General features: G+C 40.8%; 1 protein-coding gene across 1 annotated transcript in view; it reads left to right on the top strand.

Moving 5' to 3' along the window:
* The window catches only part of LOC115094705 (zinc finger protein 85-like), a 97,955-nt gene extending 84,515 nt beyond the window's left edge, over positions 1 to 13,440 (top strand). The window contains exons 7-8 of the mRNA XM_029607957.1: positions 6,808 to 6,924; positions 8,087 to 13,440. Coding sequence (XP_029463817.1) covers positions 6,808 to 6,924; positions 8,087 to 9,567 — 1,598 coding nt within the window. The 3' untranslated portion in view covers positions 9,568 to 13,440. The remainder of the gene's footprint in view (positions 1 to 6,807; positions 6,925 to 8,086) is intronic.
* Positions 13,441 to 14,240: the final 800 nt, after the last annotated feature.

A 14,240-nucleotide genomic window follows, 5' to 3' on the forward strand; every position in this document is an offset into this window, starting at 1 on the left:
CCTTATCCAACTTAGTTTTTGTGGCCTTCCTTTTCGGTTCTCTACCATCTCGGGTAGATGAGCACACTAGTTCCCATACTTAATCCAATATCCAGCGGTCCCCAACATCCCATGTCTCACCACCAAGCTGTCTAATAATCTAATCAGCTACCAAAAATAGTGAAACTGGTGCCTGAACATTTAGTTCCTCAGGTACCATAACCTTGCTGGATAGTATTTGGCTATGACTAACCTTCCAGCATCAACCTGGCTGGTTATTAGTATTTATTTATTCATTTTGATATCCTGCCTGTTGCAAACACATCTAAGCGGTTCACTTCAAAGAGAACATAAATAATTTAAAAGTAACTAGACACAAATCGGAACAGGGTACAAATAAAATAAAAACACTAGAAAAAAAAAAAGCCAACAGCCATTTATACTTAAACAATATACTACATAAGAATATAAGATGTGTCATACCGGGTCAGACAAAGGGTCCATCAAGCCCAGAATCCTGTGTCTAGCAGGCAAACACCCAAACATTAAATAGATTCCAAGCTACTATTCCTTATTGATTAATAGCAGTTTATGGACTTCTCTTCTAGGAACTTATCCAAACCTTCTTTAAACCCAGTTACACTAACTGCCATAACCACATCCTCTGGCAATGAATTCCAGAGCTTAACTATGCATTGAGTGAAAAAGAATTTTCTCTGATTTCTTTTAAATGAACTACTTGCTAATTTCATGGAGTGCTCCCTAGTCCTTCTATTATCTGAGAGAGTAAATAACTGTTTTACATTAACCTGTTCAAGTCCTTTCATGATTTTGTAGACTTCTATCGTATCCCTCCTCAGCCATCTCTTCTCCAAGCTGAACAGCCCTAACCTCTTTAGCCTTTCCTCATAGGGCAGCTGTTCAATCCCCTTTATCATTTTGGTCGCCCTTCTTTGCACTTTCTCCAGTGCAACTATATCTTTTTTGAGATGTGGTGACAAGAACTGCACACAGTATTCAAGATGTGGTCTCACCATGGAGCGATACAGAGGCATTATGATATCCACCGTTTTATTTGCCATTCCCTTCCTAATTCCTACCCTTCAGTTTGCTTTTTTGAGCACCACAGCACTCTGAGCCGACGATTTCAATGTATTATCCACTATGATGCCCAGATCTTTTTCCTGGGTGGTAACTCCTAAGATGGAATCTAACATCATGTAACCACAGCAAGAGTTATTTTCCCCTATATGCATCAGCTTGCACTTGTCCACATTAAATTTCAACTGCCAATTGGATGCCCAATCTTCCAGCCTCACAAGATCCTCCTGCAACTTATCACAATCTGCTTGAGATTTAACTACTTTGCATAATTTTATGTCGTCCACAAATTTGATTACCTCACTTGTTATACCCCTTTCTAGATCATTTATAAATTTATTAAAAAGCACCGGTCCAAGTACAGATACTTGAGGCACTCCACTGTTTACCTTTTTCCACTATGAAACAGAATATCATAGTTATAAAAGTAAACCTTAATGGTAAATCAAGACCCAAGTGCTCTTTCTCAACTCTAGCGACAACTGAAGGACATATAACTTCGGTATCTTTCTTACCAATGCTCTGGTCGCCAAAGACCTGGTTAAAAAACCTGGGCTTCACCAACTTTCGGAAGACAAGTTCCAAACATAGAAACATGATGGCAGAAAAAGACAGCATGGCCCATCCAGTCTAACCATCCATCCAATTAATTTAGCATTATAATTCTTATCACTTCCTTAGAGATCCCTTGTAATCATCCCATGCTTTCTTGAATTCAGATACTGTACTGTTTTTGTCTCCCATTCACCCAAAACCACTGTATTCCAGTGTACCGAACTGTCTAACAGCAATATCAAAATTACTGGTACATCAGGTATATCTTAAACACCTCTAAGGTTATCTTAGCCAAATATATGTAGGCCCCTTACTTCGAGGGTCTGTATTATGTGACAGACTCTACTATTGTGCAGGGTCACCTTACTTTAATTTTAATTTTCACTCATCAATCCTATCTTTTTAGTAGAAATTTTTCTTTATCATAAAATCAGTCATTGACTGTCAAGCAATCTTCACGAGTACACACAAGAGACACTAATACTCATCTACTCCATTCCTGGTAGTTCACCCGACACAGCTGTGTTTCGGACATCATCGTCCTGCTTCAGGGGGTATCCTTCAGTATCTCCTTATGAGAGCATTGTCACGGAGCCTTCTTTAATTTATTGGCTTGCTTCTTCTTTTTAATTCCACGACAGCCCCTGTTTAAGATATACCTGATGTACCAGTAATTTTGATATTGTTGTTTTTGTCTCAACCACTTCCACTGGGAGGCTGTTCCACACATCCATCACCCTCTCTGTAAAGAAATATTTAAAAGAAGAAGCAAGCCAATAAATTAAAGAAGGCTCCGTGACAATGCTCTCATAAGGAGATACTGAAGGATACCCCCTGAAGCAGGACGATGATGTCCGAAACACAGCTGTGTCGGGTGAACTACCAGGAATGGAGTAGATGAGTATTAGTGTCTCTTGTGTGTACTCGTGAAGATTGCTTGACAGTCAATGACTGATTTTATGATAAAGAAAAATTTCTACTAAAAAGATAGGATTGATGAGTGAAAATTAAAATTAAAGTAAGGTGACCCTGCACAATAGTAGAGTCTGTCACATAATACAGACCCTCGAAGTAAGGGGCCTACATATATTTGGCTAAGATAACCTTAGAGGTGTTTAAGATATACCTGATGTACCAGTAATTTTGATATTGTTGTTTTTGTCTCCACCACTTCCACTGGGAGGCTGTTCCACACATCCATCACCCTCTCTGTAAAGAAATATTTAGCTTAATTCTGAATCTACCATCTTTCAACTTCATTGCTTGACCCCTTGTTCTAGAGCTTCCTTTCCATTAAAAAAGGTTCACCTCTTGTGCATGGAAACCTTTTGAGATATTTGAATGTCTCTATCATATCTCCCCTATCTCGCCTTTCCTCTAGGACAGGGATGGCGAACTCCAGTCCTTGAGTGCTACAAACAGGCCAGGTTTTCAGGATATCCACAATGAGCACGCATGAGAAAGATTTGCATCCAGTGGAGGCAGTGCATGCAGATCTTTCTCATGCATATTCATTGTGGATATCCTGAAAACCTGGCCTGTTTGCGGCACTCAAAGACTGCAATTCATCATCCCTGCTTTAGGATATACATGTTTAGATCCTTAAGTCTATCCCCATATGCTTTAGAACAAAGACCACTGACCATTTTAGGTAGCCACACCTCTGGACCGATGCCATCCTGTTTTATATCCTTTGAAGGTGAAGTCCTCCAGAACTGTACACAGTATTCCAAGTGGGGTCTCACCAGGGACCAATACAGGGGAAATACCACCTCCCTATTATCTGATGACCATTCCTCTCCCTTTGCAGCCAAGCATCTTTCTGGCTTTTAACCGTCACTATTCCTCCACCTGTTTGGTTTCCAATACTTCAGGATCTCTCCATCCGCAAGCACATTCCATTGGGAAAGGACCCACTTCTGATCACTCAAAACGACGGGTACCGTACGACATCCCAATCTTCAAGCCCTTGTCCCTGATGGCATGGATGTTGAAAGGTTAATCCTTCAACCACTTAACTTTTCTGAGCCAGTTTCCTGTGTCTTGATTGCTTCACGGAAGCCTTCCACGAGAAAAGCTTATTCTTACAAATGGAAAAGGTTAATGTCATGGTGCTCTTCTCGGTCCCTTGACCCCCCTTTCCTGTCCAATCCCCGAACTTTCTGGACTATCTCTGGCACCTATCAGAGTCAGGTCTTAAGACTTCCTCCATTAGAATTCATGTCAGTGCGGTCAGCCGCCTTCCATAAAGGTATCGGGGATGTTCTCTATATCAGTAATACCCCCTTGTCACATGTTTTTTGAAGGGCTTGCTCCATATCAAGCCCCCGTTGCGTCCTCCGGCCCCTTCTATGGGGACCTTAATCTAGTTCTGGGTCGGCTCATGAAACCACAGTGGGCTGCAAAAGTGTGGAGGGAACTCCAGGGTGGCAGCCCTGCAGATGTCAGGAAGCGGCCACCGATCGCAGGTGTGCTACTGAAGTCGCACACCTGCGATCGTGCCGCTTCCTGACTCTTGTGAACTTCGATATCTCACATGGAAAGTGATTTTCCTTTTGGCTATCACTTCAGCTCGCAGAGTTAGTGAATTGCAGGCTCTAGTTTACCTATCCGCCTTACACTAAACTTCTGCAGGACCGGGCGGGTACTCTGCACTCACCCCAAATTCTACCTAAGGTAGTTTCGGATTTTTATCTAAATCAATCCATCATACTACCTACTTTTTTTCCCAGGCCCCATGCCAACCCAGGAGAACAGGCTCTGCATACCATTGACTAAACGGGCTCTAAGCGTTTTACCTAGACCGTACAGCGACCCACAGGAAAAAACACTCAATTGTTTGTCTCTTTCCACCCAAACAAATTAGGGAAGCCTGTGGGGTAAGCAGACTCTCTCCTCCTGGTTGGCGGACTGCATATCCTTTTGCTACCAGCAAGCGGGCATTCCATTTCAAGACCGTGTTAAAGCACACTCTGTGAGGGCCATGGCGACTTCAGTAGCACAACCTGCGATCGGTGCCACTTCCTGACATCTGCAGGGCTGGCCACCTGGAGTTCCCTCCAGACTTTGCAGCCCACTATTGCTTGGACAAAGCCGGAAGACAAGATTCCATCTTCGGCCAGTCCTGTCCTTCGTAACCTATTTACAACGTGACATACCACACCCTTCCGCCTGCCCGGTGGGGTTCAGGATGCCCTCTACCAAATTCCACCCCAGTCGTTGTGCCTGTTGCACGCCTTTGGGCGCATTTGGTGCATGTTCGGACATCCTCAGCTTGGTACTCTACCCATATGTGAGGACTACCATCCTGCTTTGTCCTGTGAGAAAGCAAATATTGCTTACCTGTAACAGGTGTTCTCACAGGACAGCAGGATGTTAGTCCTCACGAAACCCGCCCCGCGGTGTTGGGTTTCATAATGTTTGTTATTTTATTTTTCGGCACTGCCTGTAGCCTTCAAATAAGACTGAAGGGAGACCCCTGCTGGCTGCAGGGTTAGTGCCATGCTGGGCAGTGCCCAGTAGGGGCCAGTCAAAGTTCTAGAAACTTTGACAAAAGTGTTCCATGATTGGGCTCCAACCTGATGATGTCACCCCATAATGTGAGGACTAACATCCTGCTGTCCTGGGGAGAAACACCTGTTACAGGTAAGCAACATTTGCTATTCCTTTACAAGAGGGAAGAACATATTTTCTGTTCTTTTTCTGAACCCTGACCTCAGGACAATAAAGTTTAAGCTCCTTCTTTCCTCCAAGAGGAAAAGAAAAGAAAAACAGAAGCAAAGCAACCCATCTTGCCTTCTGAAAAAGCTTAACTAAAAATTCACACCCTAAATTGGTGTCTTTGTTTTTTTATAAATCCGGACACTACCAATAGAGCAGCCCACATGGGGAAGCAATAAAACAAAGGACATGCATGATCTCTACCCAGCAGGCTCTACACTTATCAGACAAAACGGAGAAAAAATAAATACTCTCAGTAGCAATGTGAATACAGCATGCAGTATAGGTTTTGAGACTGCTAAAGATACGAATGTTCAGATGAATGAGTCAAACTTGATTTTAAATTGTAATTTTTGTTTAATTTTTAAGAATGAAGAATGACGTTTTTGACTATTGTATTGTTGCTTGTTATTTGTTAGATAATGACTAATATTGTAAACTGTATATAAAAGCTTTTTAAATAAATAAATATAGACAAATGGGCTCTGACAGACATGCCGCGAATGCGCAGTAGAGAGCGACTCTGACCGATGTGCCGCGCATGCGAGGACCAGAGAGCTCTGACAGACGTGCTGTGCCGGGCAGCCACCGAGAAGCACATTTTCTGTTAGATTACACACAGGCTTTTAAAGTGAGATAACGAGATCAACAGAAGTGCCAAGTGCAGAGTACATGGCACCATGCCCCAATGCCCTTCGATCTCCTCCTCCTCCTCCACCTGCGCAACTAGAGCTCCAGGGAGGAACATCTCCGATCAGACCAAGCATGAGCACAGCAAGGCAACCACCAAACCACCATGTCTGTCCCTCTGGTGCTGACACTTCACCGTATGACATTCATTGTGGCAAACAAGGACATGTGAGCTCTGACAGACGTGTTGCGAATGCACCAATATCTTGCCCGTTTTAACGGGCTCAACGGCTTGTTTAGGTATAATAGGCCCCCATTCCAGAGATACTAGACCAAACAGTCTGAACAGGAAAAAAAGGCCATCTTTCTTATTTCCCAGGATGGCTGCTGGTGTCCTAGAGCCTTAGCTGACAACTTTATTTAACACAGACTCTGGCTGAACATTAGACATGCTGCACTACTGAACATTATATTCCATATCACAGACACCAAACAGCTTTCAGACGGTAATGACTTCAGCTACTACAGCTTGCGTCATATTTGAACCGAAGACCTAAAGGTGAAAGGTCTCGTGCCAATCTTCTGGGCCCCCTTTTTTTTTTAAGAGATGAAAGGCTCTGTATGCCTATGCTAATCCCCTCAGCAATATTTTGAGGTATATACATAACAGCTTTGATTCACAATAAATGATGAGGGAATATGCAGTCGTTACATAAATATAACCAGAAAAATGATGTGTGTGTGTGTGTACCATTGAACGTGACATCCATGGATACTGGTACTTAGTTCATTTCCTTGTATTTATTTTTCCATTCTATATAGGCTATACCACTGTGAAACCTGATGTTATATCAAAAATTGAACAAGGGAAACAGTCACTGGTCAGCAGCAATCTCTTTGGCTCAAAGGGGAGCCCTGCTATCGGATGTCCCACCAAAGGTAAGTTACTGATGGGGCACAGTCCTTCAAGCCATCACCTTCCAAAGGATTTTAGCGTTTATTGTGGGTCACTGCAAATAATTTATGGGTACATTTAATTGGCTTATTTTTTTGTTTGTTTATTCTCCTTGCTTTTTTGAGTATATTTTTGGAAATGTAAGTGACTTGGTGTTTTATAGTTTTACCAAAAGGAGCAGGTAGTTCCCAGATAGACAGATAGCAAACCCCTAACCTGATTACTAATGGTTATATGAGACATGGAATACAAATCTTGGGGCCCATATTTGTGTAAGATGAATTTTCTTCTAACTTCTTCAGTGGAAATGGCTTTAATAGATCAATAAAGGTATCCTCTCATGTAGAGTGTGAGACACTCGTACTGTAAAGGTAGGAAATAAGTTTATGCCGGAAAGAGTTAAGGGTTTGGGGGTTATAATTTACCTGGATGAATTAGCATACTTATTTAAAACCTGTGAACATTAACTATGCATGAAAGTAAGACATGGCATGGTATGATTAATAGTCTAATTAGATCATAGGCCACATAGGGAAACTTGATTAATCATTACAGCATTTTCCAATTGTATTCACTAAAAGCCTTTAAAAAGCTGTGGGTAACTGTGCATGTGTGAGAGTTCTCGGAAGATACACTTCATGATAGCGGTTGCTCTGAGATAAAGGAAAGATGAGTAATCACGAGTAATAAGTGGAATATGTAATTTTTTTTTATTATAGATAGTGGACAGAATTGTTTTAATTGAACTTTCAGACATTTTGCTCTCTGATTTATTTCTAGATTAAGCCGTGAAGCAACTCGCCACGAAACATGGACCACATCAGTTGCTTTAAGCAATGTGGCATGTCATTTCTGAGGTCTTTTCCTCCCATTTTCATTGAATTTTTGTGGCCCCTATATTTTAAATCTGTAAGGTGAAGATTTTTCTTTGATTTAATTGTTATTCCTCTTTACCTGCCTCTGAGTGTCTTGATAATACAGACTTTATTACACCTCCCAAGTTGGTATAAGATACTCAGCAGCAGAACATGATTCCTCCACACTCTGAGAGTGTGGGTAAGTTTGTCTTACTGCACACTATGTGCTGATGATTGTGCATCATGATTAAATAAAATACATACTGACTCTGTTCTTACTTTAATCCAGCAAAGCTTGGATCCAGGAGCACAAACAAGGGCAAGCATCACCAAAAACATACAGTGACTTTGTCAGAGGCAGCCAAAAAGAATGCTCATCATTGCTCAGTCCAGACCAAAACCCATGGGGAAAAGCCAAAGATGAAACAGCATCACAGAAACCCCATGGAAGAACATCTGGATAAATCTATTATGCATAAAAGAAATTACCGGAAAGCAACCAAGGCTACTGTCCTGCAGGAAACAAGCCACAACAGAGCCAAAAAATGCACGTATACAAACAGAGCTACAGCTCAGAGAAACCACAAAGATGCAAAATCCTTTCAATGTACTGAATGTGAGAAAAACTTCAGGCAAAGCTCAACTCTCATGAAGCACCAAAGAACCCACACAAAGGAGAAACCATATAAATGTGCTGTTTGTAGTAAAAGCTTCTGCTATAAATTGAGATATATTAGACACCGGAAAACCCACCCAAAGGTACAATATAAATGTAAAGAGTGTGTAAAAAGCTTCAGTACAAAATCTAGACTTGCTGTGCACCAGAAAAAACACAGAGCAAAGAAATGGCATACATGTAAAGACTGTAAGAAAAGCTTCAGCCAAAAATCAGGGCTCGCATCACACTTGATAACCCATACGAAAGAGAGACCACACAAGTGTAAGGAATGCAAAAAAACTTTTGGCCACAAATCAAGCCTCACAACACACCAGAGAACGCACACGGGAGAAAGACCATATAAATGTGACTATTGTGAGAAAAGTTACGGTGATGGTTCCAGCCTCATTGTGCACAAAAGAACCCACACGGGAGAAAGACCATATAAATGCACTTACTGTGAGAAAAGTTTCAGTAATAGTTCAAGTTTCATTGTGCACAAAAGAACCCACACGGGGGAGAGACCATATAAATGTACTGACTGCGAGAAAAGCTTCAGTGACAGCTCCCACCTTATTCTGCACAAAAGAATACACACAGGAGAGAGACCCTATAAATGTACTGACTGTACAAAATGTTTTAGCAGAAGTTCACACCTCATTGAGCACAAGAGGATTCATACAGGGGATAGACCATATAAATGCACACACTGTGAAAAAAGTTTTAGTGACAGCTCCACTCTCAGTAAACATAAAAGAACACATACAGGTGAGAGACCATACAAATGCTCAGAGTGTGAGAAAGCATTCAGTGAAAGCTCCCATCTCATTGTGCATAAAAGAATCCATACAGAAGAGAAACCATATAAATGTGCTGTCTGTGATAAAAGGTTCAGTGATGGCTCAAGTCTCATTAGACACAAGAGGATCCACACGGGAGAAAGACCATATAAATGTGCATATTGTAGAAAATGTTTCAGCGATCTTTCAACTGTCATTAAACACCAGAGAACTCACACTGGGGAGAGACCATATAAGTGTAAAGACTGTGATAAAAGCTTCAGTCAGAGCTCTGGTCTTAATAAACACAAAAAGATCCATGAACCAAAGTAGCAAGACTTCTTCGGAAGCTCATTAAATGCTAAAATTTCTCCATGCCAGAACAGCACAAGGAGCCTTATTTTCAATTCAGATTTAGCCTATGATCATCTTAAATGTACTCCTTTTTGCCTTTTGGAAAAGCGGTATGATTAGTGGGCATTCTGGTGATGGTATTGGCAATTCAAATAAATATCCTTTGCAATAGCTAGAAAATTATGTTCAGAATGAAAAGATCTAATTACATTTCTCATTGTACACTAGTGAATATAAGTGGAGGAATATTTCAGGGGTATTCCATCACTGCTCTTGTTCTATCTGGCACGAAACCCTCTGAGTTTTCTCATTAAATCCTTGACTGATGAGTTTTTAGTCTTGGTTCCAGAAACTTAGAAGAACCACAGGTAACATCTCTCTTGCTATCTGTGGACAATATTTAAAATGCTACAGTTCCTGAAATCAATGAAAAAACATCTTTGAGATCAAGGCAACTTTTGGCCTAGACAAGTGTGATGAAGCATCTAGTAATAAAGAACAATTGAACCATACCAAGAACATCTCTCTGTCTAAGGACTGCAGCACAAGACCTTGATGGAGAAATGCCTACAGATACAGAAAGCTGCAGTAATCCAACATTAAAACAATGAAAGAAATGTTTTTTGCAAATGGTACTACAGAAGTCTGTTTCTGTTTTCCATTTCTGCTTGCATTTAAACTGAAACCAATACTATCTTGGCTAGTGCTTTTGCAGAACAGAATCAAATAGAATGACTTCCATTCCCTGAGATTCCTTACAATTCTAGAATCATAAACCCCAGAATGAGCTAGATCAGATGGATGTAAGAACAAGAGAACTAGCATGCTCACTAGGAGATGTATGACAGCTGGTTTTCAACAATACTATATAATCCTAGCAGTTAACTTAGGTATGGGTTTTCTAGAAATAGCCACAGCCTTGGAAGGTCAAATGTTCATAAGGTTTGAAGTGTGAACCAAGAAAAAAGCCCATGGAAATATGCACCATCGTACTTGAAGAATCCTTCCAAAAAATGTGAAGATAAGTGTGATAACTCGCTAGCATGTGTATAAAAGACACCTGAATTCACAAAGCGACAAAAGAAGCAAAATATTTAAACCAGTAAAGATCACAAATACAGTAGAAAATGCAAAAATGTAGTGAACCAACCACATGTAGACTAAGACCCAACTCACAAATGGCAAAAAAGAGTGTGAAGGATTCTAGGGCTTGATTAGAAGCACCAGTGAAAGAGGGCAAAACCTTTAAATATAAACACACACAGGGTGGGACAAATGAGTCTGCCGAGTCACTGGACCTCATCTTTTCCCTTCCTAGATAAAAAGCCTCTGTCCATACACAAAAGGAGCAGGAGGGAGAGCTCACTTGCTGGTGAAACCTTTGCTATGCCAGGAAGAATAGCTAAAGGGATTTGCTGGACCAGAGAAGGACTTTTAACCTGGTTCTATCTGAACTTTGAGATTTACAAAGCTCAACTAGTGTTAGGCCTAGGTTGCATTCCTTTGTTTACACTTCCTTGCTAGTTAGTACTGCGAGAACTCAGTTGTATGTTTACCCGTCTGAGAACAAGACGACCCCCTTTCTGAGACCAGAGCTGGGCCCTATTGCTCAGGGCACCACAGGTATTTATTTTATTTATTTATTTAAAAGTTTAATATACCGCACAAAAGGATATAATATATCCGTCTAGGTAGGTAGATGAAGTAAAAACCTACAAATGAGACATTGATAATAGCAACCCAGGATGATAGGCCGCAAGCACAGAAAACGGTGGGAAAAAAATATGTAATACAAACTGAAGACAGTCTCCCACTTTGTCACTGGATGCCATGTGATAATTTCAGAAGACCTGTATTCAGAAAGGCACAATAAGCTATCACAGCTCATCTGCTGGAAATACTACAACATCCTAGTACCAGATAAACACTAAAGGCCTGATGCATATATGTTGCTTATATCTGTGATGTCTGATGAGTTATAAAAGGAAGCTATCTTTAGAACAGTGTTAAGGAAAGCGCAGTGGTAGTGCTGCACGCTGCCATTTGGAAAATCCAGGTTTGATTGCCGAGCCTGGTTCCTGCGAAGGCAATATTCATGGCCTTGTAGGAGAAAGATACCCAGCCATCGCAGAACTGTGGCATCTACTGGGCACAGCTGGGAAACGCACATACTGGGCTCCAGAGGGTGCTAAGGACTGTGGCTCAGTTGAGGATTTTCATCTCGGTGACCAGACTAAATAGAAAAGAGGTTAAAAATGGAAGGAAAACTCAAGTAGTTGTGAATGAAGTTTCATGGCACTGTAGCTCCAGTGTAGGCTAGTTATGACCAAGCTAGAAGTTCAAAGGATTAAAGGAAACTGCCAGACTGAAAAAAGAGAAGCAAACTAGTGGCAAATTTGAGAGATTGAGATCATAACCAACATTCCTAGAATTAACAATGAGGTTCATTGCCAAACCTATTTGGAGATCTTAAAAGAGAGGAAGAGAACATATTGATGTACAGTAAAAGACAAAATAAGGGCAGTGACGAGGAATCTCCTGGAATATTCTTCAGTGGCTTTTGATGTTGGGAATGATTCACTGGCCATATTCAAAGATCATGGTATACCTAATAAATTTTATTAGATCTGGATGCATCTCCTTTAAAGCTAAAATTATGACCATACCAAAGAAGCCCTGGCTGAAGGATGAGGCTTACTCCTGGAGTGGGATGCATAAGAATGAATCCCTTTTGAGACACTGATCCCATGAGAATGAACCCTTGCAGAAAAACAGAGAGAGAGAGAGAGACATGTAAACATTAACAGGCTCAAGACTTAGGTTCAGTCCTTTCATGGTACTTGCAGATATCTAACCAATGAAGATGCAGCAACTTTCAGCAGGAAACGCCCTCTCCTCATGTACCTCTTGCTTGCCGATGAAGACCCAAGATTTCACATGCTAAACAGAACTGAGACCTAATGCGCAGGAATGAAGGGTAGCGATCATGAGGATGATCAGTTGCAGCATCTCGAAAAGTACATCCAATTACAGCTTCTATAGCACAGAACTGCTGACAGTTTCCCAACTTGGAATGGGATGTGTTGCTCTTAGAGAAGGTTACATAGACAAAGATACAGTAAAACCAGATTAGAAAGTATAAACTCTCAGGGCTATGTACCATTATGTACCAGAACTGTCCAAATTTGGTCAGTATGAAGAAACTTTCATTACATAAAACCCATTATAGTCCTAGTGTAGAAAAACAGATCTAAATCGACCAAGCACTAATCCCTGCAGTGCTCAACTGATACCCCCTGTCTACTTAAAGTGAACTCCTTTTATCAAAGAGAGGGGGTATCAATGGAGGTCTCAGTAGTCAGTCTTAGGACCACTGGTGTTCAATATTTTCATGAGCAGAAAGGTTAGTAGAAAAAGGTTTGTCTTTTTGTAGTGTGAATACACCAGATAGAATGAATAACATGAGTAATTTAGGAATGTGAACAGTAGTCAACTACTTGTCAACTAAGATTCATTGCTAAAAAGTGTATATTTGTGCATTTTGGTTGCAGAAATCCAAGGGAACAGTATGTGATAGGTGGTGAAATACTGATGTGTATCAAACAGGAGAGATATCTCAGAGTGATCATATCTGATGATCTCAAGATGGCAAGATAGTTCAACAAGGCAGTGACATAACTGGAATTTAGAAAAAAGTAATGATAATGCCTCTGTAAAAATCATTGTTGAGACAATATTTGGCATATTGTTATCCAGTTCTGGAGGCTGTACCTCCAAAATGATAAAGACAGGCAATTCAGAGAAGGGGTACCAGATCAGTAAATAATTTTGCAATAAATACCTTATGAAATGAGACTTGAGGACTTAAATATGTGTACCCTAGAGAAGATGAAAAAGAGATGGTGTATGCTAGATATTCAAGAACATAAGATATGCCATGCCAAGTCAGACCAAAGGTCCATTGAGCTCACATGCTGTCTCCAACAATGGCTAATCCAGATCACAAGTACCCCAGCAAATCTGAAAGAGGAGATCCACTTCTTATTGCTCGCTACCAGGGATATGTGGTGGCTTTCCCAAATCTACTTGGTTAATAATGGATTGTGGTCTTTTCCTGTGGAACCTGCCCAAACCCCATGTCCTTCGGCAACAAATTCCACAGCTTGATTGCACTCAGAGTTAAAAAATACTTTCTCCAATTTGTTTTAAATCTGCTATCTATTAGTTTCATTGAGAGTCTCCTAGTCTTAGTAGTATCTGAAAGGGTAAATAACTGTCCCCTATTTAGCTGTTCCACCCATTCATGATTTTATAAACCTCTATCATATCCCCTTTGTCACCTCTTCTCTAAGCCGAAGAGCTCTAACCTGTTTAACCTTTCTCCAATCCCAATATCATTTTTTGTGTCCTTTCCTGTACATTTTAGTTCCATTTTATCTTTTTTGAGTACTGTGCATTTCTCATCACCCCATCTCAATGTGGTTGCACAATGGATTGATACAAAGGCATTATGATAGTCTCCATATTATTCTCCATTCCTTTCTTAATCTTCCCTATTTTCTATTTGCTAATAACTTCAAAATTAATTTCTTAGGTGGTGATAAGAACATAAGAAATTGCCATGCTGAGTCAGACCAAGGGTCCATCAAGCC

Source organism: Rhinatrema bivittatum, chromosome 6 (assembly GCF_901001135.1).
Source record: "Rhinatrema bivittatum chromosome 6, aRhiBiv1.1, whole genome shotgun sequence".
NCBI lineage: Eukaryota > Metazoa > Chordata > Amphibia > Gymnophiona > Rhinatrematidae > Rhinatrema > Rhinatrema bivittatum.